Source organism: Diadema antillarum, unplaced genomic scaffold (assembly GCF_040938485.1).
Source record: "Diadema antillarum isolate AM-2024a unplaced genomic scaffold, OU_Dant_1.0 seq00001292_RagTag, whole genome shotgun sequence".
NCBI classification, from domain to species: Eukaryota; Metazoa; Echinodermata; class Echinoidea; order Diadematoida; family Diadematidae; genus Diadema; species Diadema antillarum.
The window spans coordinates 1,025,945-1,049,547 of record NW_027272071.1 but is presented as its reverse complement, the minus strand read 5'-3'; the positions used below and the strand labels follow the sequence as shown (position 1 = coordinate 1,049,547).

Sequence of the window (23,603 nt, the reverse complement as noted above, 5' to 3'; positions counted from 1 at the left end):
ACAGTGTTTTGCATATTTCTACCCTGTAAGACTCTCGTGTGTCAAGAATTATAAATTATAAAATGCGATTGGTTCAGACTGACATTACAGCAGATCTCTACATCAATTCTTGGTCTTCTTCTCTTCTGTGTTGCAGAAATACATTTCCAATATCGCTAGGCTGAATTCACTGCTTCCAAGGGAATGTCTTCAGAGTGTCCTTAAAACTGTAATTCAAATTCAGCAATGCTCACTTTTGTGTCGAAATTTGCATTCTTTCGTTCGAACTCTTGACACATAAGCAGATGACCTTCGATCTATACTCATTATGCAATCATTTTTTCTTGAAAACAATGTTTACAGCAAGTCTGGTATTATTGTCTAAATGATGTTCCAATTCCCATAATATTTCTGAGAAAAGGTGGACATGGTGGATGGCTTTACATTTCTGTATTATGTCTGCTAATGAACGTTTGTTTTCCGGACATAAACCAAGGACTTATAGATGGGATTTACGGCACTGTTATACTGGAAACTCTAGAATCAATACTCTATCATATCTGTCAGAAGTATTTTCAACAGTGTTGGAAATACGATTATATATTTTTTTCTTCCAGATGAACTCTCCGTCTGTCCTTCTGGCTGCTCCATATGCTCTTTAACAAGGGTGGAGTGTGATGATATAAATGTTGAAATCGACAACGTTCCCTTGAACCCCGCTCTCCGCTGTTTGTAAGTTCAAACGCTATGAAAATTTCCGATTTTAGGCTTCTTGTTACTGTACATTCTCACTATTCCTTCCAGAAGAAAGAAGTGTCCATAATGATATTCCACGACAAAGTAGTAGTTGGTATACCAAAGTCTGGCCGAGCCGTGCAGATGATGCTTGTGTACAACAAGGAATATATAGACATGGCATCATCATGTCGCCCAGAGCTAGCCAAACATGTACTGATGCATCACCGTGATAACAGAAAAAAAGTCTACACGCAGATAACGTATATTACACAAGCTACCTTCACACTCAAAATCTATTATTTCATTTCTCCTGAAGCTCTCCACCCATATTTCCATTTCAATATCTTAACATGAAAACGTTTAAAATAGCGTTGCTCACGCTGCTCTCTTGACTGTTTCAGCTTCGGTTTATGACAAAGTTTACAAACTTTGAACATGTAGGTGTTTGGTTTTTTTCCCCCGTTTCAGGTACATTGGAGGAAATTCCAGCACTCTTGGAGATCTTCCTTTTGTTCCGGCATCCTACCCACTCCTGTTAATTCTGTGGGTATTCTAAGTATTCTGTACGGGAAATCCGAATACATCTTTTTTTTTCCGGGGGGAGGGGGGAAGGGGAGATGGGGTGGTGGAATAATCTTTATTTTTTTTGTTTCCTTGTTCGTTTGAGTTATTTCATTTTCTTCATTGCTTACAAGTAAATCAAAAAACAATTCATTTGTGAATTGAATGTGCAAAATTTCGAACAAAACAAAATTTGTTTATGAATTTGTATATTAATTTGTGTATGACATGTCTGTGTTTATTTTTTCTTTTTCTACTTTTCCTAGGCTTAAAATTGTTACGCTACATTCCGTTTCTAATCATATACACCCAGTGCTGGGATTTTCTTCTTTGCACCTCTAAAATGTCAGAAATTGATGTCAAAGACGTGCTTGTTTGTTGTTGGTTTTTCGTCAGGAAACATTAAGTTAAATATACACTCTATGTAAGTAAAACAGCTTCAACTTTGCACCTTAACTAATATCACGCTGAAAGCACATTTACGGGTGCAACTTTGCACCTTTCAGACCAGAGAGATACGAAATTTGCACCTTTAAAGGTGCTCCCATTGTGACACTATATTGGCAACTTTGCACCTTTCAGATCAGAGAGGTACGAAAGTTGCACTTTTAAAGGTGCTCCCATTGTAACACTGGGAAACTTTGCACCTCTCAGATCAGAGAGGTACGAAATCTCCACCTTAAAGGTGCTCACATTGTGACATTGGGCAACTTTGCACCTTTCAGACCAGACAGGTACGAAAGTTGCACCTTTAAAGGTGCTCCCATTGTGACACTGGTCTGAAAGGTGTGAAGTTGCACCCGTAAAGGTGCTCTCAGCGTGATATTAGTTAAGTGGTGTGACATTGGTCTGCACTTTTAAAGATGCAAAGCTGAACCTATTCAATATTCATTAAGATTAAGTGCTTATTACAACGTTCTTCATACATCCTGGGGCAATTTAATCGATTTCACTTCAATACGGTAGTTGCTTTTGCGCTCTGAAATACCGTTCCATCACAAGCTTTATGCCTGCATGTGTATATACTCAACGTTGAAGTGTTAGAAAAAAATGAAGACCATTTCCTGTCATTAAAACAAAGCTGCTTGTCTATTTCCAAAAGTATTTGGTGCTGCACGTATAAAGGTGATGATCACTTCCATAATCATTATCACGAACTATCTGATCATAATCATAAAGTCATCACGATTTGTCTGTTTTCTCCTCTTGCTACAATTTCATGTCATGTAGGGGGATTTCGGAATTCGATGTGACACTGATACGGCAGGAGGCTTGGGGTGGTCTGACTCGTCTACAGTACATGTAGGTGTGCATTATGCCTTAGCGATCTTAATGAGGATCTTTAATGCAATCGTTAAAAAAAGAAAACTATGGGACTCTCTGGTGTAGTACATAAGCCATTCCAATTATGAGTAGCGGGTTTTTCTTCCTACTCCCAAGTGCTTTCATTCGTTTACAAGATACATTTTTCCCCTCCTCCCGGGGATACGAAAGGGCAGGCGGCAAAATGGCGGCAAAATGGAAACAGAAGACAACCTTTGAAGTACAAAACCTGCTAACATGTGTAATACATAAAGATATGCAAGTCTTGTACATTCGTACTATATCACAGAAGAGCTGAGGAGCATATATATATATATATATATATATACATATAATATATTTCTTATCATTTCGAGTTTATGTTTTTCATGAGATCGTGACGTGAAGCTTGAGATGATTTGTACGAACAAAAATAACGGTGACAAGATATCACTGTGAGAGAACAAACACGGAGTCAAATCGAGAAGATGAGTGGATGAGATGTTAGTCAAATCTATATGGGATCGAGACAAAATTCTAAATCTCGTTGCGTTCTCCTTCCGGGTCACCGATGTAAGTCATTCGTGAAAATTTCACCCGAAACGTTCAACTGACTCGAGTCTAGAATTAAGCGGTAAATCGCCTTGCTTTTTCTTTCTTCCTGCAGGACAGTGATGTACACCACACTGCACAGAATTGAATGCGACACCTTCGACAATATGACCGTCTTAACTACTCTGTAAGTGACGATTTTTACTTTCCGAACCATTTGTGCTTTACTCTAATCGACAACACTTCGTCGTGTTTTTCAGATATCTTTACCACCCGGATTAGACTTGGATTTTAGAGCTTGGATTCGAATGATAGGTTGATTAAAGGCCACCGCACACTATGCGACTTTCGGTCGCACATCTTGGGCGACTTTGGAACTGAAATAAAAAAGCGTGTATATGCTGAAGCTAATAGGTGTGTTTTATCTCGGATCAAACAGACGAGTCTGCCAAAAGTCTGTCAGTCGTGCGACCGATAGTCGTATAGTTTGTGAAGGCGTTAAGAATTCTAAAGATTGTTCGATCGGGATCACCTGAATATGGTGGATAAAGAGACCGAAGTCACATCAAGTATCAATATCAGACCAGAAATATCTTTGTAGCTAATAATGGTGCAATAGTACCTGGAGATGATAAAAAATGCATATGAATATCATATTATATTAAGATAGTAGTGTGAATCTCATGAGCTATAATTGTGTTCCATTGTCTATTCGGTTGACTGAAACTGTTTCAGGATCATGAATTATGAAAGTCATTTTTATCATATCGTTTTATCTTACAGGGACCTGTCTTCTAATCAACTTCAATCATTCGATCCAGAATGCACAACAGACTTAATGGGCCTGGAGATACTGTAAGCCTTTGTACTTCCACCCAAATCTTTTCTAAAGTCTGTTTGCAGCAACAATTCACTACACGTAGAGCTACATTCCACGCTCTTCACAAATCTTTCCTGGTCATTCATATATCAAATAATAATAATAAAAGCAACAACAATGATATGAATAACACTAATGAAATAACAACAACAACAACAACAACAATGATTATAAGATATAAAGGTATTGGTGTGTGATTGTTAACATCATTCTTTTCCCCTTTCTTAATGTAGGAATAACTTTTGCAATCTTCATTTTATCTGGTATACTCCATTTGTGAGCGAGAGATTAATAATTTGCACTAAGTGATCTATTATTTGGGGAATTATGTTTTATAACAACAAAAATCATCAATTCTATGTCAACCTGGACTAAAATAACATTTAAAGAACATCTCTGGGCTATCAAATGAAGACGTTTGTTTTTCTGTGTTCACGCTTTAAAGACAGATGCCTATGAAATATTTTTAGGATGAATTATGACTTCTATAAAGGGCAAATCGTAAGAATAACAATGATAACTACTTCATGGAGTATATAAAATCAATTTTTCTTTAAAAGGAAAAATACACATTCCTTTGACCTGTATCGTTGTGATAACATGACGTCATAAACTGTTACAGACTTATCATCCAGCGATGTCGGCTTCAATAAATGTTTAAAAACTTAATAACTTTTGAACAGACTGTCCGATTTTCCTCAAACTTCATCGATGTGTATTATATCAATACTTCTACACTCCTTCATCAATCCGCATGTATATTCAGGGAAAATCCCATGTAATAATCATGATGATAACGAAAATTTCATATATTTTCTCGATGGCTTTTACACTGAGATCACTGCATCATATATATATATATTTTTTTATTGCAGAAGGCTTGCGGAGAATCAGATCACTTACTTACATCCTGATGTCTTTAAATCGTTGCGAAGACTTGAGACCTTGTAAGATATCTGTCGATCTTTATTTGATCACTGCAATAATCACACGATTGAAAGTGTCGGCTTATCTTTTATAGCATCCATATTTCAAAACTAGTGGTTATTGTTAATGAAACAAAATATCGATTTTCAATATCCTCTTGTTTTAGAGTAATATGGTGAGGAGCGAGGAGGGATGTTTGGAAGTTCATATGCTTGCTTATGTATTCGTTTTGTGCAATAAGAGACGGGACCTCTTGCACAGTCATGTTTAATCGTTACTCCGCTAAGTTATCCCGAATTGATTCTAATCATGCAGTAAGTGAAATGCGATATAGATCAGGTTTGATAAGAACTCCAGCTAAGTGAACAATCATGATGAAATGATTGTCTATACAGTATAGTATTATGATGAAACCGAGACATTCGTTGAGAAGAAGCACTAAAAACGTTTGAAAAGAAGTACATGCATACATTATTGTGTGTGTGTATTTTTTTTTCTAGCAACTTCTCTCGACTTGATATTGTATCGTTAAATAATTTATGTCTCCTTTAAATTCAAATAAAACACGATCAATCCAGTAACTTCACATATTACAAAATATCAATCTTTACTATCACATATAGTAATTACACAGGTCATGTCAAAAGTTGGACATCTGTAACATATAATGACATCTTATCTTTACATTTTGAACATTTTGAGCATCAGTAGATGAAGAGCTGCAAGAGCCATTATTTCATTTTTGTGATCTTTCAATCAATTTTAGAACCTTAACAGACAACAGAATACAACGTCTTGACCCTGGAATGTTCACTAGTATGCAGGAATCGATATTGCGATTGTAAGTATTCCTTAGTCTTTACACAATTCAACACCTCTGGACCTGATTGAAGTTACTTTCTGATTATTCAGTGAACATCAAAATTGATGGAGTTTGATTTCAAAGAATTAAAAACTAATGATTATGCATCAAGATTACGCATTTACTTAATGTAATTTTATGATTGTTCACACGATCACATATGATAATGTATGATCAGGTATGTATTAAGTTGATATTAGCAAAGAATATGCGTTTGTTAATAAGATAAAATTCATGAATTGAATTAGTTCATGGATGAAATGAGATCTTATAGACATCGAAAAGGAAAAAAAAATACGAATAAAATGATACGCACTATACAGTCTGAGACTGGAGAGCAAGATTACTTTGAATGATACACGTAGCACACACTATAGAGGGATTGTATACTGCCTTTTTCAAAGGACCTTTAAAGCTTAAAATTCGTTAATCCAAAGGTTCTTTTCTTCAAAGATTCATTAATTCGAAAATGAAAGGGGATTATTATTTCGAAGGTTCGTTATAATCCTAGAGATGTTATGAAGGTTCGTCATTCCGAAGCTTCGTTAATCCTATATAGAGATGTTATCGTTTTTCGGATTAAGGGAAATAATAGGTATAGTGAATTTGTATGTTTTGGAATCATTATAATACTCATAACAGAAATTTATGTCATATACATGTTTAAAGTTAATGTAACTTTCGTTAACAATTCTGTCCGTTTTAATCTCCCCATTGTTTGGAGTTCTTTCTGAAATGATATACAAACTGTCATAGCTACATTTAGAGATATTTAAACATTCTCAAAAAGTATTTTCCAGATAAATACTGAACCTTGTTGGATTTTTTCCTTCACATTTTCATATGATTGTTACATATCTATGTTTTTATTGTTGTTGTTTGAAATTGTAAAACACTCAATGTGCCTCTATAAGAGAACTTATTTCATACAAGGCCTCAAGACTTTTCTCTAGTCCTCTTTTTCATTTCCATGAACTGTGTGATATTGCAAATGTAAACTCTAATTTTGTTTGTCTGCAATATGACATTGATCTCATCTTTGGGTTCTTTAGAACCACTGATCTTTCACTGGAATGCAGAAACGATCGAATGAACGAATGGAATAATAACCTTTCGGAATAACAAACCCTATTTTCATCATAATGATGAACTAACCTTCTGAATATTGAGCTTTACCTGCTTACTTTATTCAAACAGAAATATCAACGAAAATCACCTGACCAATCTTGACGTGGGGCTGTTTACTGGACTTCGAAATTTGAAGATTCTGTAAGCGAAATTCCTCATTCTACACTGTAAAAAGTCCGGTGTTAAATAGTGAACACCGAGCTGGTGTTAAATTTTCGGTGCTCATTTATGGTGTTAAATTAACACCTACGGGTGTCATTTCCTAATTTTAAACTGTTTTTGAAGAGTTTCTTAGTAACTGCACTTCTTATTGATTTTAGATTTAAACAAGACGATCAAGAATTTTACATTAAGATACTAGATTTTTGAAAAAATGTGAAAATAAATTTACACCAAAGTAACACCAGCTGGTGTGGTCCCTTATTGAAGCTGAACGGGTGTTAAACCATTGATATTAACACCAGCAAATATCAAATCAACACCATGTGGTGTCATTTCTGAATTAACACAGTACAGTGTCAAAATAACACCAGGTACAGTGTCAAATTAACACCACGAAGTGTCAGGTGCACACTTTTCAACACCATCACAGTACATTTTTAACACCTGTGGGTGTGGTCCTTTATTGAAGTTTGATCGGTGTTAGATTTAACACCCGTGGTGTTAAATCTAACACCGATGTTTTTACAGTGTAGGTTGTAGAAAATAAAATCACCTCTGCTGATGATTTTGCAATATATTATATATCGTTATTCATAGACTATAATAAGCAAATGTACGGTTTCAACGGAGAAATATTAGCTGCAGATTGGATGATTGTAGAAAGTTGAAGCACTTATTTTTTTTGTGATGTCTGTAGGGCCCTTGAGGTAAATTTTGGTAACGATAATACATTTCAAGACGTATTGGCAACCATCACAAACTTGAGTGCGTCTTTGGTTTAGTATGTTTGGTAGGGAATTTGCAACCACTTATTGTTCTTACGTCAACTTCAGTGCAGAACAGGTTTGTGATAATGATATATTATTTTCCACAGAAAAATTATATTATCTGAACTTGATTAAACTGAATGTGTTGATGTGCAGGCGCGTCAAATTATCCCGAAGGTGCGTTGGTTGTTTTAAATTGCTTCTGCTATACGGACAGGCAAAAAACAAACAAACAAACAAACAAACAAAATCTATTTTGTGCATTTTTACTCTCTATTGACTCTAGTTCTAATGCTCAAAACATCAGAAGTTGGATTTCTCGTCATCATTAGCACATTTAAATTTGTATCTTCTTCTTACCTTTCATGGTCTTTTCATTCTTTTTCTTGTTTTCTCTACTCCTCTCATTGATGTAATAGATTCTACATTAACTCCTTGATTCTACTTCCTCTTCGTTCTTCCTAATTTCCTCCCCTCCACTTGTTAGTGCTTGGTCCTTTTAATAAGAGACTGTAGGCCTATCTGTTGTCACTGGTGATCCGAGGTGCATTCGTTTTTAATCCAGTCAGTGGCAATACTCTTACTGAGTCCTGAACAGATTATCATATTCGCTAATTCACTCTTTCTGCATTGAAAAGAAATCTGTGTCTCCTTACCTGCAAAATGGAAAGTGTAGTCACTTGAAAAAAAAAAAAAAAAAAAAAAAAAAAAACATTTTTTCAAGAGGCCTAAAGTTCATGTCATACTCTTAGTAGCCTTACCATCCCAAGAATACTATTTGAATGTTTTATTGATATCCCTCAGAACGTATGAATCTGACAGTTCCGGTGGTATACGATTTTTTAAAACTAGCAAGTTTTGAGATGTAATATCATATCTACATGTAGTGTATTTTGACAAATAGTGATACCACTATAGTCAGCCATTTTGATATAGAACATGTGACAAGTAATGTGGAACGTGTTGGAACACGTGAGAACATACAATGATGTTATTCTCCTCTACCGAAAAACTGAAGACGTTCACCTATACGTCCCTTCGCCCCACCCCCCCCCCCCCAACACACACACACATACACACACACGCCATTTTACATTGCTCTCTCGGTTCAAATGTTAGCATTTAGTCCAATTTTCCTTGTTGGCTACTGTGTCTAGAAGCTTAAGTTTGCCCGATAGCAATAATATCCTTAGAAAGTGTAGCATAAGAGCGACTATAGAATTTAGAGAGCTTCCAATCATTATTACGCAATCGATCAATTCTTCCTTGTGATTTGATTCAGGTCTATAGCACAGAACAATCTTGGAAATCTGGAATCAGGAATCTTCAAGGACTTAGAGTCATTAGAAAGATTGTAAGTTGCAACATTTTCCGAGAATTCTGTCTAGTCAGTGCACGTTCACTCTTCATTTTTTACTGAATTGATGGATAACATACCTACCGACAAATTTTAGTCAAAGTCTGCCCAGCACGAAATACTGACTGTTCTCTATTTCTCGATGATCAGGTATATGAATGAAATTGGTTTGACAGAACTGCACAGCAGTCTTCTCACAGGAATGTACAAGCTGAGGTATCTGTAAGTATGAATTAACAAACTTGCGTTCTCATATTGTCTGTGCATAAACTTCTTTTTTTCGCATGTCTATGATACACATAAACATGATACACATTATACATACACACACGCATATATATGCGTGTATCTTAATGTATCTGTATCTATACATAATTTCTTGTCAATATATGAACATTATTTAATAACAATTCGTGTTAAACTATTTTGCTTGTTTCAAGAGCGTTCTTTCATTATATAGTAGGCAGTACTATAGGGCGTTGAGTAACACAAGATCTATAGAACTCTTACTTTATTCATTGCATTTTTCGACTACATTTTACCTTCTTTATGAGATGAATCAACGACAAATGCCCCGAATGGTTACGTAAGGTGATGTAAAATTGTCTTGCGCCATAATTTTCAGACTATAATTTTCTGTTAATGAGCAATCTTTTTGGTTGTAAACACACGTTCATATAACACTCACTGTTGCCAATTTGTGTCAGTAATATTGAATCTTTCTGTTTCCGCGTGACAGAATACTGAATGAAAATAACTTGACTCGAATTGGAGCCAATACCTTCGTTGGTAATCCACAGCTTTTCGGGATGTAAGTATTACCTAGATTTTTATTTACTCTATTTTCGTGAAATGAAGTGACTGAAATCTTCTCTTTCCTTCGAATAAATGTACTAGTAAAGTATTCTGCTGTTAATCCATTGTAGCAACTTCCTCTCTTAACGTAATTGTTTCACTTAAGATGCGTAAGAATAATCATTATTGTATGATAAATTTGCGTAATGTACTGTCTTTATGCCCATGTTGAAATCCTGTATTTCCTTATTATCTCCTTGGTAAGGAGGTACACCTGCAATGTACTTTGGTCTAGGCGTTATACGAATACGTATGTGTGATTCTTTATAGTTAGGCATATTATACATATATTATGATAGATTATATTATAATTGATATGACATACAAAGCAAGATGGTTAAGTACAACATAACTGACCACTTTTTGCAAGTATCGACTGATACAAACGCAAGGGTATGATCGGAAAGGATATGCGATTTGCAGATGATAATGATTATTTTTACACGTTAACACACGTCTTTAGTTGAAATTGGTATTTTTGTCCCAATGTAGATGAAATATCGGCTTACAGTCGTACTTTGTTAAAACATAAGGAAAAAAAATGATCACTCATATTGGCACTTCATACTCCAGTCGTTCGCAAAGCCGTGCGTATTAAACTATCAAACATCTTTATGAAACAGGCCCCTGGTACGCAATTAATAGTGACGTCAATGCTATAATGATGTTTTCTGCATTTTGTTGTCCTTTCACAGAGCATTCATAGGTAACAAAATATCTGAAATTGAGAGAGGAGCTTTCAATGGACTCGAAAGACTGCTGTGGACGTAAGATTGATATGATTATTCTGTACAATGACGGTAATTGGGGTACATAAGCAAGTAATGTCAATCTCGAATGCACCATGTTCGAACAATGAGTAGGTCAAATGACATAATATTAATATTCGAACTGATGTCATTGAAGTCATTTTGTCAAATAACATTATTTGCCATTTCTTGAGATCTCATTCCTTTATTTGTTTCTCATAGAAGGGCAAAAATTTGTAACCAGGTTTTTGTATCTTTGTATTTGGTGAAAATGACAAACTTTGTTTTAAAGCAGTCAATGCAGGGTGAAATCTTGCTCTAAAAGACAATTAAATTTGATACAATGATACACATTAATAGTTCAATAAGTTTGAGTCACAATTCCCATAAATGTGTGTACATTATTATATTACATGATTCTCTGACATGTATGATATCATGATTCCGTTTCTTCGTATTCAACACATAGGCCTAAATAACAACGGAGTCAATGAGCTAAAAGCGGGTAGGCATAATTCGTGGATTTTTTTTTAATTTTTTAGAATTCATAATCTGTTCTTCTTCATCAGTGACAGTTTGAAAACAGGATGATTCGTGACACATATACATCCATATAATTTCAATCAATTTCATTTTAAGCATTTATGATATCACAAGACTGTATGTAAGTACAGTATAAGAACAATAACAAGCCAATTCTCGTAGTACACAACCCAATAAGGCTAAGGAGGGGGCGTATTAACAGACGTTGCACGTATATAGTGTTACGAATAATTATAATAAACCTATCACATTGGTTGTGCCCATGCACGAGTGATTCTTTGAGGTCTTTGCATTCATAGGTATCTGGATTCCAATAATTTAACATACCTGGAGGCTGCATTTTTCATCGGACTGTCGAAAATTTCAGAAATGTAAGTTTCGTCTTCTTCTGAATTTTTTCTATCTACTTTCGTTTACCCATCTCCGAGAACATCCGTGATTAGGGCATTGAATTGAAAGGGTATTTTATTGAGTAATGTCCATTGCAGCCCGCAGGCTGGATTGCAGACATTTTACAGAAATAAGCACGATACTATAAAATATGTACAAGATTGTATAAAATACATAGAATGAAAAATGAATATCAATCATATTCGTCACACAATATCAACATTCAAAACAAAAACACAATTCCCATTATACATATACAATTTCTAACATCACTATTCTCATTACCATAAATAATCACGATTACTTTAAAAATATCTATAAATTCATCTTCTTTCTCATCTTCCTCTGTTTTCCTTTTTCCCTTCTTTTTGTTCTTCTTATTCTTCTTTTTCTCTCTTTTCCTTTTTTTCAGCTTTACATTATCCAACTTTCATATTTTTATACTTCTACCTCATTTTCTTCACTAACAATATCCAAAATTGATTATCATTATCATAACCACACATTTGATATCATTACAACAAAACCACCGTTTACAAACGTATTACTCTTACAACAATCAATATCACGTTCACCCCCACCCCCCCCCCCCAAAAAAAAAATCCTATATATTATTGTTACTTAAAACATTGATTTCAAATTTTAAAACAATTGGTCAAACATTCAATAAAAAAAAAATCTTCATATATCACAGATCACATAACACAGAACATAAGAAGGCAGGTATTGCACTATTGTGTATGGCAGTATTGCACTGGCTGAGTCAGAAAAGTTTGCCTGAGACTTTAAAAAATGACACATGGCATATGAGGAAAAATGAAAAATTGGAAATGAAATCAACAATGAACATAAAAACATATTCTGTGCTTATTTTACATATACTGGTTACTTGCACTTGTTGATGCAGAGGTTGTTATAAACATTTCTCAAATACTATATGACAAAGATATGTATTGCATTCATGTCATTCATCAGAAAAAAACAAAACCTTAATCACTTACAACATTACATTTATATCAAAAGACTTGTTAAAACATAAAGCAGAAAAACAAAACTTCACATATCACATGATTCAAATCATTAAAAAAAGACAGACAAGCGTGCATTTCAATCAGACAAAAAAGAAAAAGATTAATACTAAAAAAAAAAAAAAAAAAAAAGCCGGCAGGTGAGAGAGAAAGAACATCCTAACTGGCAAACAAACAAACCATATGTTTGCATATCAGAAAAGGACATAAAAAAAAAAAAAATCTGTTCTTGAGAATTGGATTTCTGTCCCTTCCATTTGTTGGTGCAGGTGGTGCTACAAACACTTCTATCACATTAAACTCGGTTACTTTAGCACATGCACACACTCTATACCGTATCTACACACGTACATGTATTTAGAAAGGATCCTAATTTACAATGTGTTGTTAAAAGATACACCATAGGCAAGCACACGCACACCCACACACCCCCACACACCCACTCACACACACACACACGCACACACACACACACACACACACTCACACACACACAACATAACTATTCATTTAACAAGCGAATTAAATGAGGAATAGCACTGGTCTTATGTCTTTCAGTTCTGTACCGGACAGTGATGAATTTCTGTTTACTTCTTGTATTGTGTGAGTGATTACGGGGTGGCGGAAGCAGGTGGTGCAACTTGGAGGATGGATCCAGGAGGGTCCTCGCGAAGGACACACAGAGGTCTCGCCGCCTGTCACTGAGGGTGGGGAGGTGCAGAGTGTCCCTAGCGTCTGAATAGCTGGAATAGCTTCGACCAATGATGATTCTGCAGGCTCGCTTTTGTATGCGCTCAATCAAGTCAACCTGTTTCTTGGTGAGAGCCGCGGCCCAAACGGGAACAGCGTATTCTAGAATTGGTCTAACGGTGGACAGATAGACTGTTAGGAGGTCAGCTGGGGGGAGGCCATGGAACTTAAGTCTGCGCAGAATGAAGAGTCGACTGTTGCCCTTGCAGACCATGCTGCCGACCTGGGTGTCCCATTTCAAATTTGATTGGATGAACACTCCTAGTAGCTTAACAACTTTGTTGTTCTCCAGCACCTGGTCGTTAAGCGTTATGATGGTTGGTGGTGGAAGCGCCCTTGCAAAACATATATCCATGTTTGCACACTTCTTCAAGTTAAGACGCATGTTACTATCAGTTGCCCATTGTTGTAGTTCCATTAGTTTATCTGGCAGTGAAGATTGGCTGTTGATATTCCGACATTCGACCACCGTTAGGTCGTCCACGTATTTGTAGTGTCGGGTATCAGTAGGCGCGGGGCTCACCTCGTCGTTGTTGAAGACGTCGTTGATTAAGGCAGCAAAGACAACTGGTCCTAGCTTCGTACCCTGCGGGACTCCTGACGTGAGGATACATGGGTCAGAGAGTGTGTTCTTGTACTTTACTCGCTGTTCTCTGCTACACAAGAAATCTGCGATCCAGGCGACGTATGACGGAACCACTCCCATATTGATCAGTCTTCCAACGGCGACAGTGTGGTCAACGTGGTCGAAAGCTTTAGAGAAGTCAGTTAGCAGGAGAGTCGAAAGGGAACCAGTGGTGTCCGCGTGTTTGTGCAATGTGTCCAAGATGTTAACAAGACAGTGTGTAGTAGACACCCCCTTCATGTTCCCATATTGTGCTGGATCTAGCTGGGGGCGCATCATACGTAATGTGTCACGAGCCACAAAGTGTTCTGCCACCTTAGCGAAGTGGTCTGTAAGGGCGATGGGACGAAGGTTGCTGATTGTAGCGGGTGACGATTTTGGAATTGGAACAACATTGGCTCGTTTCCATTCCAAAGGCACTTCGTGATCGCCGTAGGAAGTGTTCATGATGTGTGACAGGGGACGAGAGAGTTCATAGGCGAAAAGCCGGATGAACCTAGCAGAAATCCCGTCAGGGCCACAAGACTTCCGCTGTTTGACATGATTGAGTTGTGTGAAGACTTCATGCGGTTCTACATGGAGCGGTGGCGGTGAAGGTAAGTATGCGGGCAAGCGCGATTTGTCAAGCACAGAAAGATCACCACCGATTGACGCGAAGTGCTGACATATAGCGTCACCGATAGCTTTATGGTCGTTCGGGGCAATATCAGGGACAGTGATGCTCATCTTGGGCGCATTTCCAGACAGCATTCTGATATGTCTGAACCATTCACCAGGAGAAGATTTCTTTAATCTTTGCACTCGATTGGCGTAATTGTTTTTCTTCGCTTTGCGGATTTCTCGTATCACTTTGTTTCTCAGTTGTCTCCATAGGAACTCGCGCTTTTCGCTAAATGCTCTCTGTCTTTTGGCTATTAGGGACTTGATAAGAGGAGTGATCCACACTTTGTCCTCACTATGCAGTTTCACTGACCTCTGCGGAAAGTATTTGTCGATTGATTCATGGATTGTTTGATAGAAGGCCGAGCACTTAGCCTGTATACCGTGCGCATCATACACCTCTGACCAATCGTGGTCAGATATCCATGTTCCGTACTGACGAATGCTGCTATCTGGCATGGGCCGCACGAGACGTTTTCGCGTGGTGTTGCTCCGCTGAGTCTCGACAGTTGGCAAGAGTAGGACGCAATTGTGGTCGCTAAGTCCTATGGGTGGTATGATCTCTGCTGGACGATAACTGCTAGATCTGTTTGTGAATATCTTATCAAGGATGACATCACCGCGAGTGGGTTGGTCAACAACCTGGACGAACGCGTTGGACATGACTCCGCTGAGGTCCAGGTGGTTAAGGTCACCCATGATGAAGACCGCAGTATCGGGTTGTTTGGTTAGAATAACGTCAATTGTAGATCCGATATGATCAAGGAGTGATGCGGCAATTGGGCTGCGGGGTGGGTAATACACTGCTCCAATGACTATTCTCGAGGAAGAGCGAGGAAGCCGATGAGGACGGAGAGCAATCCACAATGTTTCCATACCATCAGGAACCTTGATGTCTTCTAGTATCACCCCATTCAGCTCTTCCTTAGCGTAGACAGCCACACCTCCTCCCCGGCGATCTAGCCGGGGTCTGGAGAAAAGATCGTAGCCAGGGATGCAGTGAAGACTAGCAGGTTGGTCAGACGTGAACCAAGATTCCGTTACTGTGGCAATTTCAATGCCGTTGTTATTGAGGACGACGCTCAGCTCATCGGTTCTATTGTTCATTGACCGAGGATTACACAGTAACAAAGACGGTAGCTGGTTTTGGTGCCTGTGCACTGAAGAAGAGGTTGCTATGGAAACCAAGTTGGCATGTCGGATAGCTCGACTGGCGCGGGTTTCAATGGCCGTTGCACTTTTAATGGCCGACACTCTCTCTGTCACTATTGTTTGAATCTGTCTCTGCTTATTCACACCAGCGCGACAACCACGTTTAGTTGATTTGGCAATATTGAAATCCTTCAACAACTTCCAAGTTTCATTTGGTATTTTTGTTTTAGGCAAGTTTCGTCCAATATTGTGCAATGCCTGCAGTGAATATTTCATGAGCGAGGCCATCGCTATACAGTGTTCTGGGATGGCGCCTCGTATATCGTTCGTGCATACGGTACAACAGGTACCGAAAAGACACCAAGGACGATTCACACAGCGAACACGGCAGAAAAATGATTATCAAAACAACTTACTCGAGATGGTCTTTGGTGACGTGCAAAGTCCTCCTACATTATCCTTGACATATAATGACATCTACACAGGAAATCCACTGAGTCACAACACTGGAAAACGGGCAAAAAATTGTGAAAATAGATTGCAAATTAGGAGCGCCAAGGAAGGTGCGCTTGTGCTGCCGAGGGCGCACTACTAACTAAGGGCGTGTCGTGTGTAAGCTCTTTCACACCTACGTTTTTATATTCTCTCTAGTAATTAGAACAGTTTATTTGTTATGCCAACAATAAGATTGCTGTCTTGTTGTTGTTGTTTTTTTTAAGTGCGTTTCATATTATGTTTCGCAAAGAGTGGATGACCAGGGTTGATATCAGGGGTTCTGTTCGTTTTCCCGAAGGCTCATTAAAATTGAAAGATAGTGAGTACTAACGAACATATCTATTTTCGGATTAATGAACCTTCGGAACATTAAACTGTCTAGACGATTAAAGGCAATAATGGACAGACCATTCTTTACATCTTGCAGAAGACTTGGTGTCAACGACATTGATGACATCGAACCGTGTACATTTAAAGGATTATCATCTCTGACAACCTTGTAAGTGACGAGAATTCTTTTCCTCAACCATCCATCCGAAGATCGTTTCCTCTGTTATATTTTTTTTTCAATTTGTGGATGTAGGGGAATATCCAGAGATAAACAAACACAACAGAAAATGAAATTTACACGACGAAAAAAAATACACTGTCACTTGATGGTGAAAATGGCCATGCTCAATATTCTCATTTTATGCCACAAGACAGAGCAGGTGCAATCGGCTCTGTATTAATATCATTTATTTTCCGGTAATACACGTAATATATAATATGAAGTCATATTACACCGTTTGACTACATCCAGTGCTGTATAGTCTGGCCAGCTGCTAACTTGGAACCCATGTTGTCACTCAGCGTATTATGCGTTAGACTGGCACCGCGAAGATCACGGGACCAGTTTTGACCAATCGCATGCTTCAAAACTCATAAGCCGAAAACCGAGTTGGCCAGACTCTCTTTATATATATACGGCACTGACTACATCTATCTTTCCATCCCCATTCCAGGAGTCTGTATAACAACAGTCTGAAGGGAATCAAGTCAGATACTTTTAAGTGTCTCACTGCAGTCGAAGAATTGTGAGTACCGCTGACGAAAAAACAAAAAACAAAACAAAAAACAAAACAAAACAAACCCTACGTTTTAATCTACCGAAGATAACTATAATATTATAGCACTGAACCACTTTTCAATATAAATGTACGAGGTATTGGCTTATTGTAAAATTGTGTTTCCTCATAGTGTTATTACAAAGTGTATTCTTATGCATCCTCTTTCAGAAACCTGAGCTTCAACCCAATATCAGTCATCGAGGTCGGAGCATTTGATAACATGACGAATCTGCAAATATTGTGAGTAATTTGAACTTCAAGGATGTTCTGACTCCTTATTTCTGATTCATTTTTTTATGCGATATTGCTGGAATTTGTAATGCCGTGTCTTCCGACTTCCTCTTTCATGCCTTTTCCATATCGTTATGAAATGTATGCTCAAATGAAAAGTGCCTGTGGTATACATTAATATTGTGATCCTGTTAAATGTTTTAAAACGATTTTACGGAGTTATCTACCTTATTTGTTTTTCGCCTCAGACATCTTGTCGGATTGGAACTAGATGACGTAACATATGAAACATTCAGTGGTCTGCATGCATTAACCACTTTGTAAGTATGGTCCCCCCCCCCCCTTCCCTCTCTTTTTCTCTCTCCCTCTCTTTTATTCGCCATCCGTATAGATATTGTGTGTGTGTGAGTTTTATTGTGTACCATACACCAAAATCATTGAGGACTACCGCCAAATCATTGTCGCGTGCCTTCTAAAAATTATATCATTTTGTGCCTTCAAGCCCTGACTATAGACCTTAACCCGCTGCCTTAAAAAAGACAACTCGCCATAGACGAAAAGGACAAAAACAAAGAAAAAACACCTCTTATTGATTGTTTTGTCATGGAGCCACTAGCTCTATGCCTTGTTGGTAAATATGTTAGGCACTGACTACCCCCACTATGGCGTATAAAATCAAGTATTGAACATGAGAAGGAGATTGAATGAATTTACCGTTTTTACGATTTTACCTAAATTCACTGTGATGTTAACTGAGATAACTTTCCTGTATCCATTCTAAGCCGCTGAGCCGATAGTTATTTCTCATTGCTCCTGCTATATATTTCGAAATACCTTACGTTAATCATGTCAATGGAGTAAAGAAACATAATTATGTTGCTGTAATAACAATTTAAAGGCAACTTTCATTCTGTACTTTGGTGGGAGATATCGGAGAAGCAAGTAGTTCGCCACTGAGCCAATATATACTAAAGTAACTATTTTGTGACGGCATTCTCAATAATAAAAAAGACATGATACTGCAATAACACTCTCTATTCATATACACATGTATGTTCAAAATAATGTGGAAAGCAACGGAACAAAAATATCATCTCATCGAAATTTAGTTTGTACACAATGATCAGTTCTTCTTTTAAAATGGTATAATTTTTTATCTGTTAGTTTCTTGTTTACTCTTAAGGTCTGAAGACCTTTTTCAAAATATTGTGGAAAGCAACGGGACAAAAATATCATCGCATCTAATATATACAATGATCAGTTCTTTTAGAATGGTATAGGTTTTGTATTTATTAGTTTTCATTTACTCTTGAGGTCTGAAGACCTATGACCTAATTGTGTCTGTATGCCACTGCAAAATAGTGTGGCGCTTTTTACTACAAAGTCTTTACTAAAGGTAATTGTACTGATCATCTATAGGTCAACAGACGATTACCGGCTTTGCTGCATCTTTTCGAACATCTCTCGGTGCTCGGTGATCCAACCTACCCCGTTGGACTCCTGCTCGAGACTCATGCCACATGGCGTCCTGAGAATCGCCATGTGGATCATCGGGTTTGGAGCCCTCATCGGCAATAGTATGGTGATCATCTTCCGGTTCCGCCATGACATGACCCACCGCAAGGGCGTCCAGAGGCTCTTCATAACCAACCTCGCCATCGCCGACTTCCTCATGGGCGTCTACATGGTCGTCATCGCTTCCGTCGACGTCTACTACGGCGAGCACTATTTTCTGGTCGCCCCTTGGTGGCGCGAATCGAACCTCTGTCGTCTGGCGGGGTTCATCGCTGTCCTGTCGAGCGAGAGTACGGTATTCCTCCTAGCCCTCATATCGCTGGACCGATTCATCTCCATTTCATATCCCTTCGGAGCGGCGAAATTGGGGTCCACGTCCGGACGAGTCAGTCTTGCCATTGTTTGGCTACTTTCCTTCGCTCTCAGCTTTGTACCAATCATAGTCGGTGTATACTATACAGATTTCTACGGGTTTTCGGATGTATGCGTCGGGTTGCCATTCAACACCAAGTCCGTACGAGACGGCTTTATCCATTACTATCCGATCCAAAATGTATACACCTTCGTTGAAGAAAATGTCGAACGGAAGGAGCCATATTGGGAGTACTCTATCGCCCTCTTTCTTGGGATCAACTTCGCCGTGTTCATTTTAATTTCCATCTGCTACGTCATCATTTTCATTCGGGTCAAGAGGTCGTCCAAGATTGTTGGCGCGGAGAGCATGAAGCGCGAGCGCACGCTTACATTCAGAATGGCGCTGATCATCGCTACGGACTTCTGCTGCTGGATGCCCGTCATCATCATGGGGCTCATGTCCCAGATCGGAGCCGTGGACCTGCCCGCCTCGCTCCACGCTTGGGCCGTTGCCTTCTTGCTGCCCATCAATTCGACATTGAACCCTTATCTCTACACTTTTGTGGCAATGTGTGGCCGCAACAAAGCCAGCGCCAACAGCGGAAGATCTGCTACCAAAGTGACGAAGGTGTCAACCATTTCGAAAAGTGTTCAACTCACTCCTATCGCTCAAAATGGAGAATAAAGCCCCCCCCCCCGACATTCACGTTATCGCGTGACGATACCGACTAGACATGCTAGAGACGATGATGACCAAATAATGTTGTAGATCCTTATGATGCTTACAGCTCCCCTTTGAAATATTTGATCTTGATATAAGTACTCAAATACATTTTGACGAATTTTTGATGATTTTAACGAACAATATGAAATCCCCTCTCCAATCGCAGACAAGGACCGTTTTACATGCAAGTAGGTGAATTGCTACACTACAGGCACCCAAGATGGAATATGCACCTTGACTCTCATTTGTGATATCGCACATGGCGCACTATTTGAATGTACACTAATTATTGTTATCATTATCAGCAGCCAATATTCGATGTTCGACATAGTTCTGGCAAAATGTTCGCATTTACAAGATGTGCCAAGATACAGCTAATTGCAAATCAAACATAGACAATTCAAGAATATTATATCATAAATCAAAAGAAAACAGTCATATTCGCAATACGCAATATGCAATTACATACGCTCTTAGATAGAGATTGCTTTTCTGGAGAAAAGTGTTCGTTAAATAGAAAAAAGAAAGAAAATTACGATTTCTTATAGATATTTTAGAGTTAGTTCACAAAGACATGAGTATATAATGGCTACCTATCTGTCTGCAAAACACATCAGGGCATGCTCATATTTGGTTTATCGCATTGTGCGTTGCGTTGATTATTGTACATAATTAGCTCTTCCCCCTTGCAGTCTAAGGGGGGGGGTGTTGCAAGAAAGTTGCAATTAATTGCAAATGCAACTCCCCAAAATCTATTGCAAATTCTGCAATTAATTGCAAACTTGCAATTAATTACAAGTTACAATCGATTCTGTTGCAAGAAAAATGCAATGATTGCAAGCTCCCTTCTTGCAAACTTCCGATTGCGATTGATTGCAAGTTGCAATAGATCTATGCCGTAATTTGCAATTATTTGCAACTCAACTTGTTACAGATGAAAGAACACTTTACACGTGCCTAGGTCAAGAAAACGTTATACAATGTAGCCAGTGATGTATGTAATGTGCAAAGCATACGCGTAGATTTGTTTCCTCGGTACACCTAATCCTAATAAATCATATTATTTTGTCATCTGTTCGCATACCGCCATGTAGGACATATCATTGATGTGAATTCTTTTTTTTGCCGTCTATTAAGCAGAGCATGCATTTTAACGAAATATGCGATGTTTATGTATAGTACAAAGTATAGTTACTTCGAATAAATCACGATTTTGCTCGTGCTTGTAGTCTGATTATATTTGTCTGGTTACCGTGTGACATGCATCAGTGTGTGCAATGTGTCAGGCTGCAGTTCGACTTGAAGACTGGATGAAAACGATTAACAAAATGAAAACACGTATGACATTAGTTGCCAATATCAAGTACACTGTACCAACAGAGCTCAATAGATTGTCCATTACAATGGAAATTCTGCTGATAAACATTCATGTATAGCAGCTATATTTTTGTGACAATAAAAAAAAATGACTTCATTACGTCGTATGAAGTTTGTTGTTTAATTGATGATTAGTTTATCATGTATTTTGTGGGATATATGAATACACCACAGGACATTTTGGGTGCACGTCACGAGACCGACACCCACGAGTCATACAGCCCACCAGTTATACAGCCCACGAGTTCGACATCAAGTAAAATAAGCCCAGGAGTTATACGGCTCACGAGACCGACACTACGCACAAAAGGCTCATGAGACCGACAGTAAGCAAACAAAGCCCACGAGACCGACGCTACGCATACAAGGCTCACGAGACCGACATGACGCAAAAGAGGTTCACCAGACCGACACTAAGCAAAGAAGGCCCACGAGACCGACAGGATGAACAGCGCCACCTATCGACCAATAAATTGTATAGGGTGTCCTGATACCTGTAAGAGCGTAGGAAGATATGAGAGATGGAAAAGAAGAGTTGCCATCTCCGGCAGGGTGTTACCCCATCAGTTGCCCCCCCCCCCCCCCCCCCCCCGAAATTATCAGGATCTTTAATTGTGTTTGCATGGGTGTGTGTTTGTGAAAAAAAAAATGAACAAAGTACAGTAAAAGTGTGTAACAGATCTTTCCACAATAAACCTGCGAGGGTGTTGATTTAGTATTAATAAAAGATAAAAAATAACGTAATCCTCTATTAAGGTAGCGTTAGGGATTCGAAAAAAAACCAGATTCATCCATGAAAACAGCTATTGTATTTCACGATAAAATGTACTGTTCGGAGGAGAATAACACAAGCCACAAAATTGAGGTGAATCCCTGCCATATAAAACGTTTTAATCAGTAGAATTACATTATAGTTACAGAGAAAATTACAAATAGATCTTACTACAAAACGTCAAAGCAGGAGGGTAGAATATCTAAAATAGAATAAGCAACTAGCGAATCGGGAAAGAGAAGAGGTAAAATATATATCTTGTCCATCTTCTAGCTAAAAACTGGGAAAGCATATTAAAAATAGCACGATGGCATTATCAAAGCTCTAAAATTAATCCATGCATCGTTATTGTCCTCTTTTAAATTCATTTGTGTTTTTGTCTCTTTTTGGGGGGGATGAAGAGTACTAATTCTTCTATTTTTTTGGGGGGGGGGGGGCGGGGGCATGAAGAATACAATTCAATTTTTCTACTTGATAACAATGTCGCTCCCTGACACACTTGCCCCCCCCCCCCCCAGAAGTATGTAGAAATACATATTTGATGACGTTCATAATCATGTAGATGGTCACCATCTTTCAATTGATAGCGCTACGAAATTAAACCCGCCAGTATGTTATTTTTCCGTTCATGGAACACCCTGTACAGGTGATTGACATGTAGATGGCGCTGTTTATCCTGTCGGTCTCGTGGGCCTTCTTTGCCTACTGTCGGTCTCGTGGGCTTTCTCTGCTTAGTGTCGGTCTCGTGAGCCTTTTTAGCTTAGTGTCGGTCTCGTGGGCCTTTTTTGCCTACTGTCGGTCTCGTGGGCTTTCTTTGCTTAGTGTCGGTCTCATGAGCCTTTATTGCTTAGTGTCGGTCTCGTGGGCTACGTTTGCTTAGTGTCGGTCTCATGAGCCTTTTGTGCGTAGTGTCGAACTCATGGGCTGTATGACTCCTGAGCCGTATAACTCGTGGGCTGTATGACTCATGGACCTAATATTGATGTCGGTCTCGTGGACCGTATGACTCGTGGGTGTCGGTCTCGTGGGATGCTCCCGACATTTTTCTAGAAAGTCATG

General features: G+C 38.5%; 1 protein-coding gene across 1 annotated transcript; it reads left to right on the top strand.

Annotated features, from left to right (window-relative positions):
- The first annotated feature begins 2,456 nt into the window (after nucleotides 1-2,456).
- Nucleotides 2,457-20,356, top strand: LOC139707979 (uncharacterized). The gene is made up of 16 exons (XM_071619971.1): nucleotides 2,457-2,580; nucleotides 3,248-3,319; nucleotides 3,916-3,987; nucleotides 4,888-4,959; nucleotides 5,706-5,780; nucleotides 6,999-7,070; nucleotides 9,141-9,212; nucleotides 9,366-9,437; nucleotides 9,955-10,026; nucleotides 10,766-10,837; nucleotides 11,662-11,733; nucleotides 16,890-16,961; nucleotides 17,467-17,538; nucleotides 17,740-17,811; nucleotides 18,051-18,122; nucleotides 19,222-20,356. The coding sequence occupies exons 1-16, from the start codon at nucleotides 2,498-2,500 to the stop codon at nucleotides 20,354-20,356; spliced, it is 2,229 nt and encodes a 742-aa protein (XP_071476072.1). The 5' UTR covers nucleotides 2,457-2,497.
- Nucleotides 20,357-23,603: the final 3,247 nt, after the last annotated feature.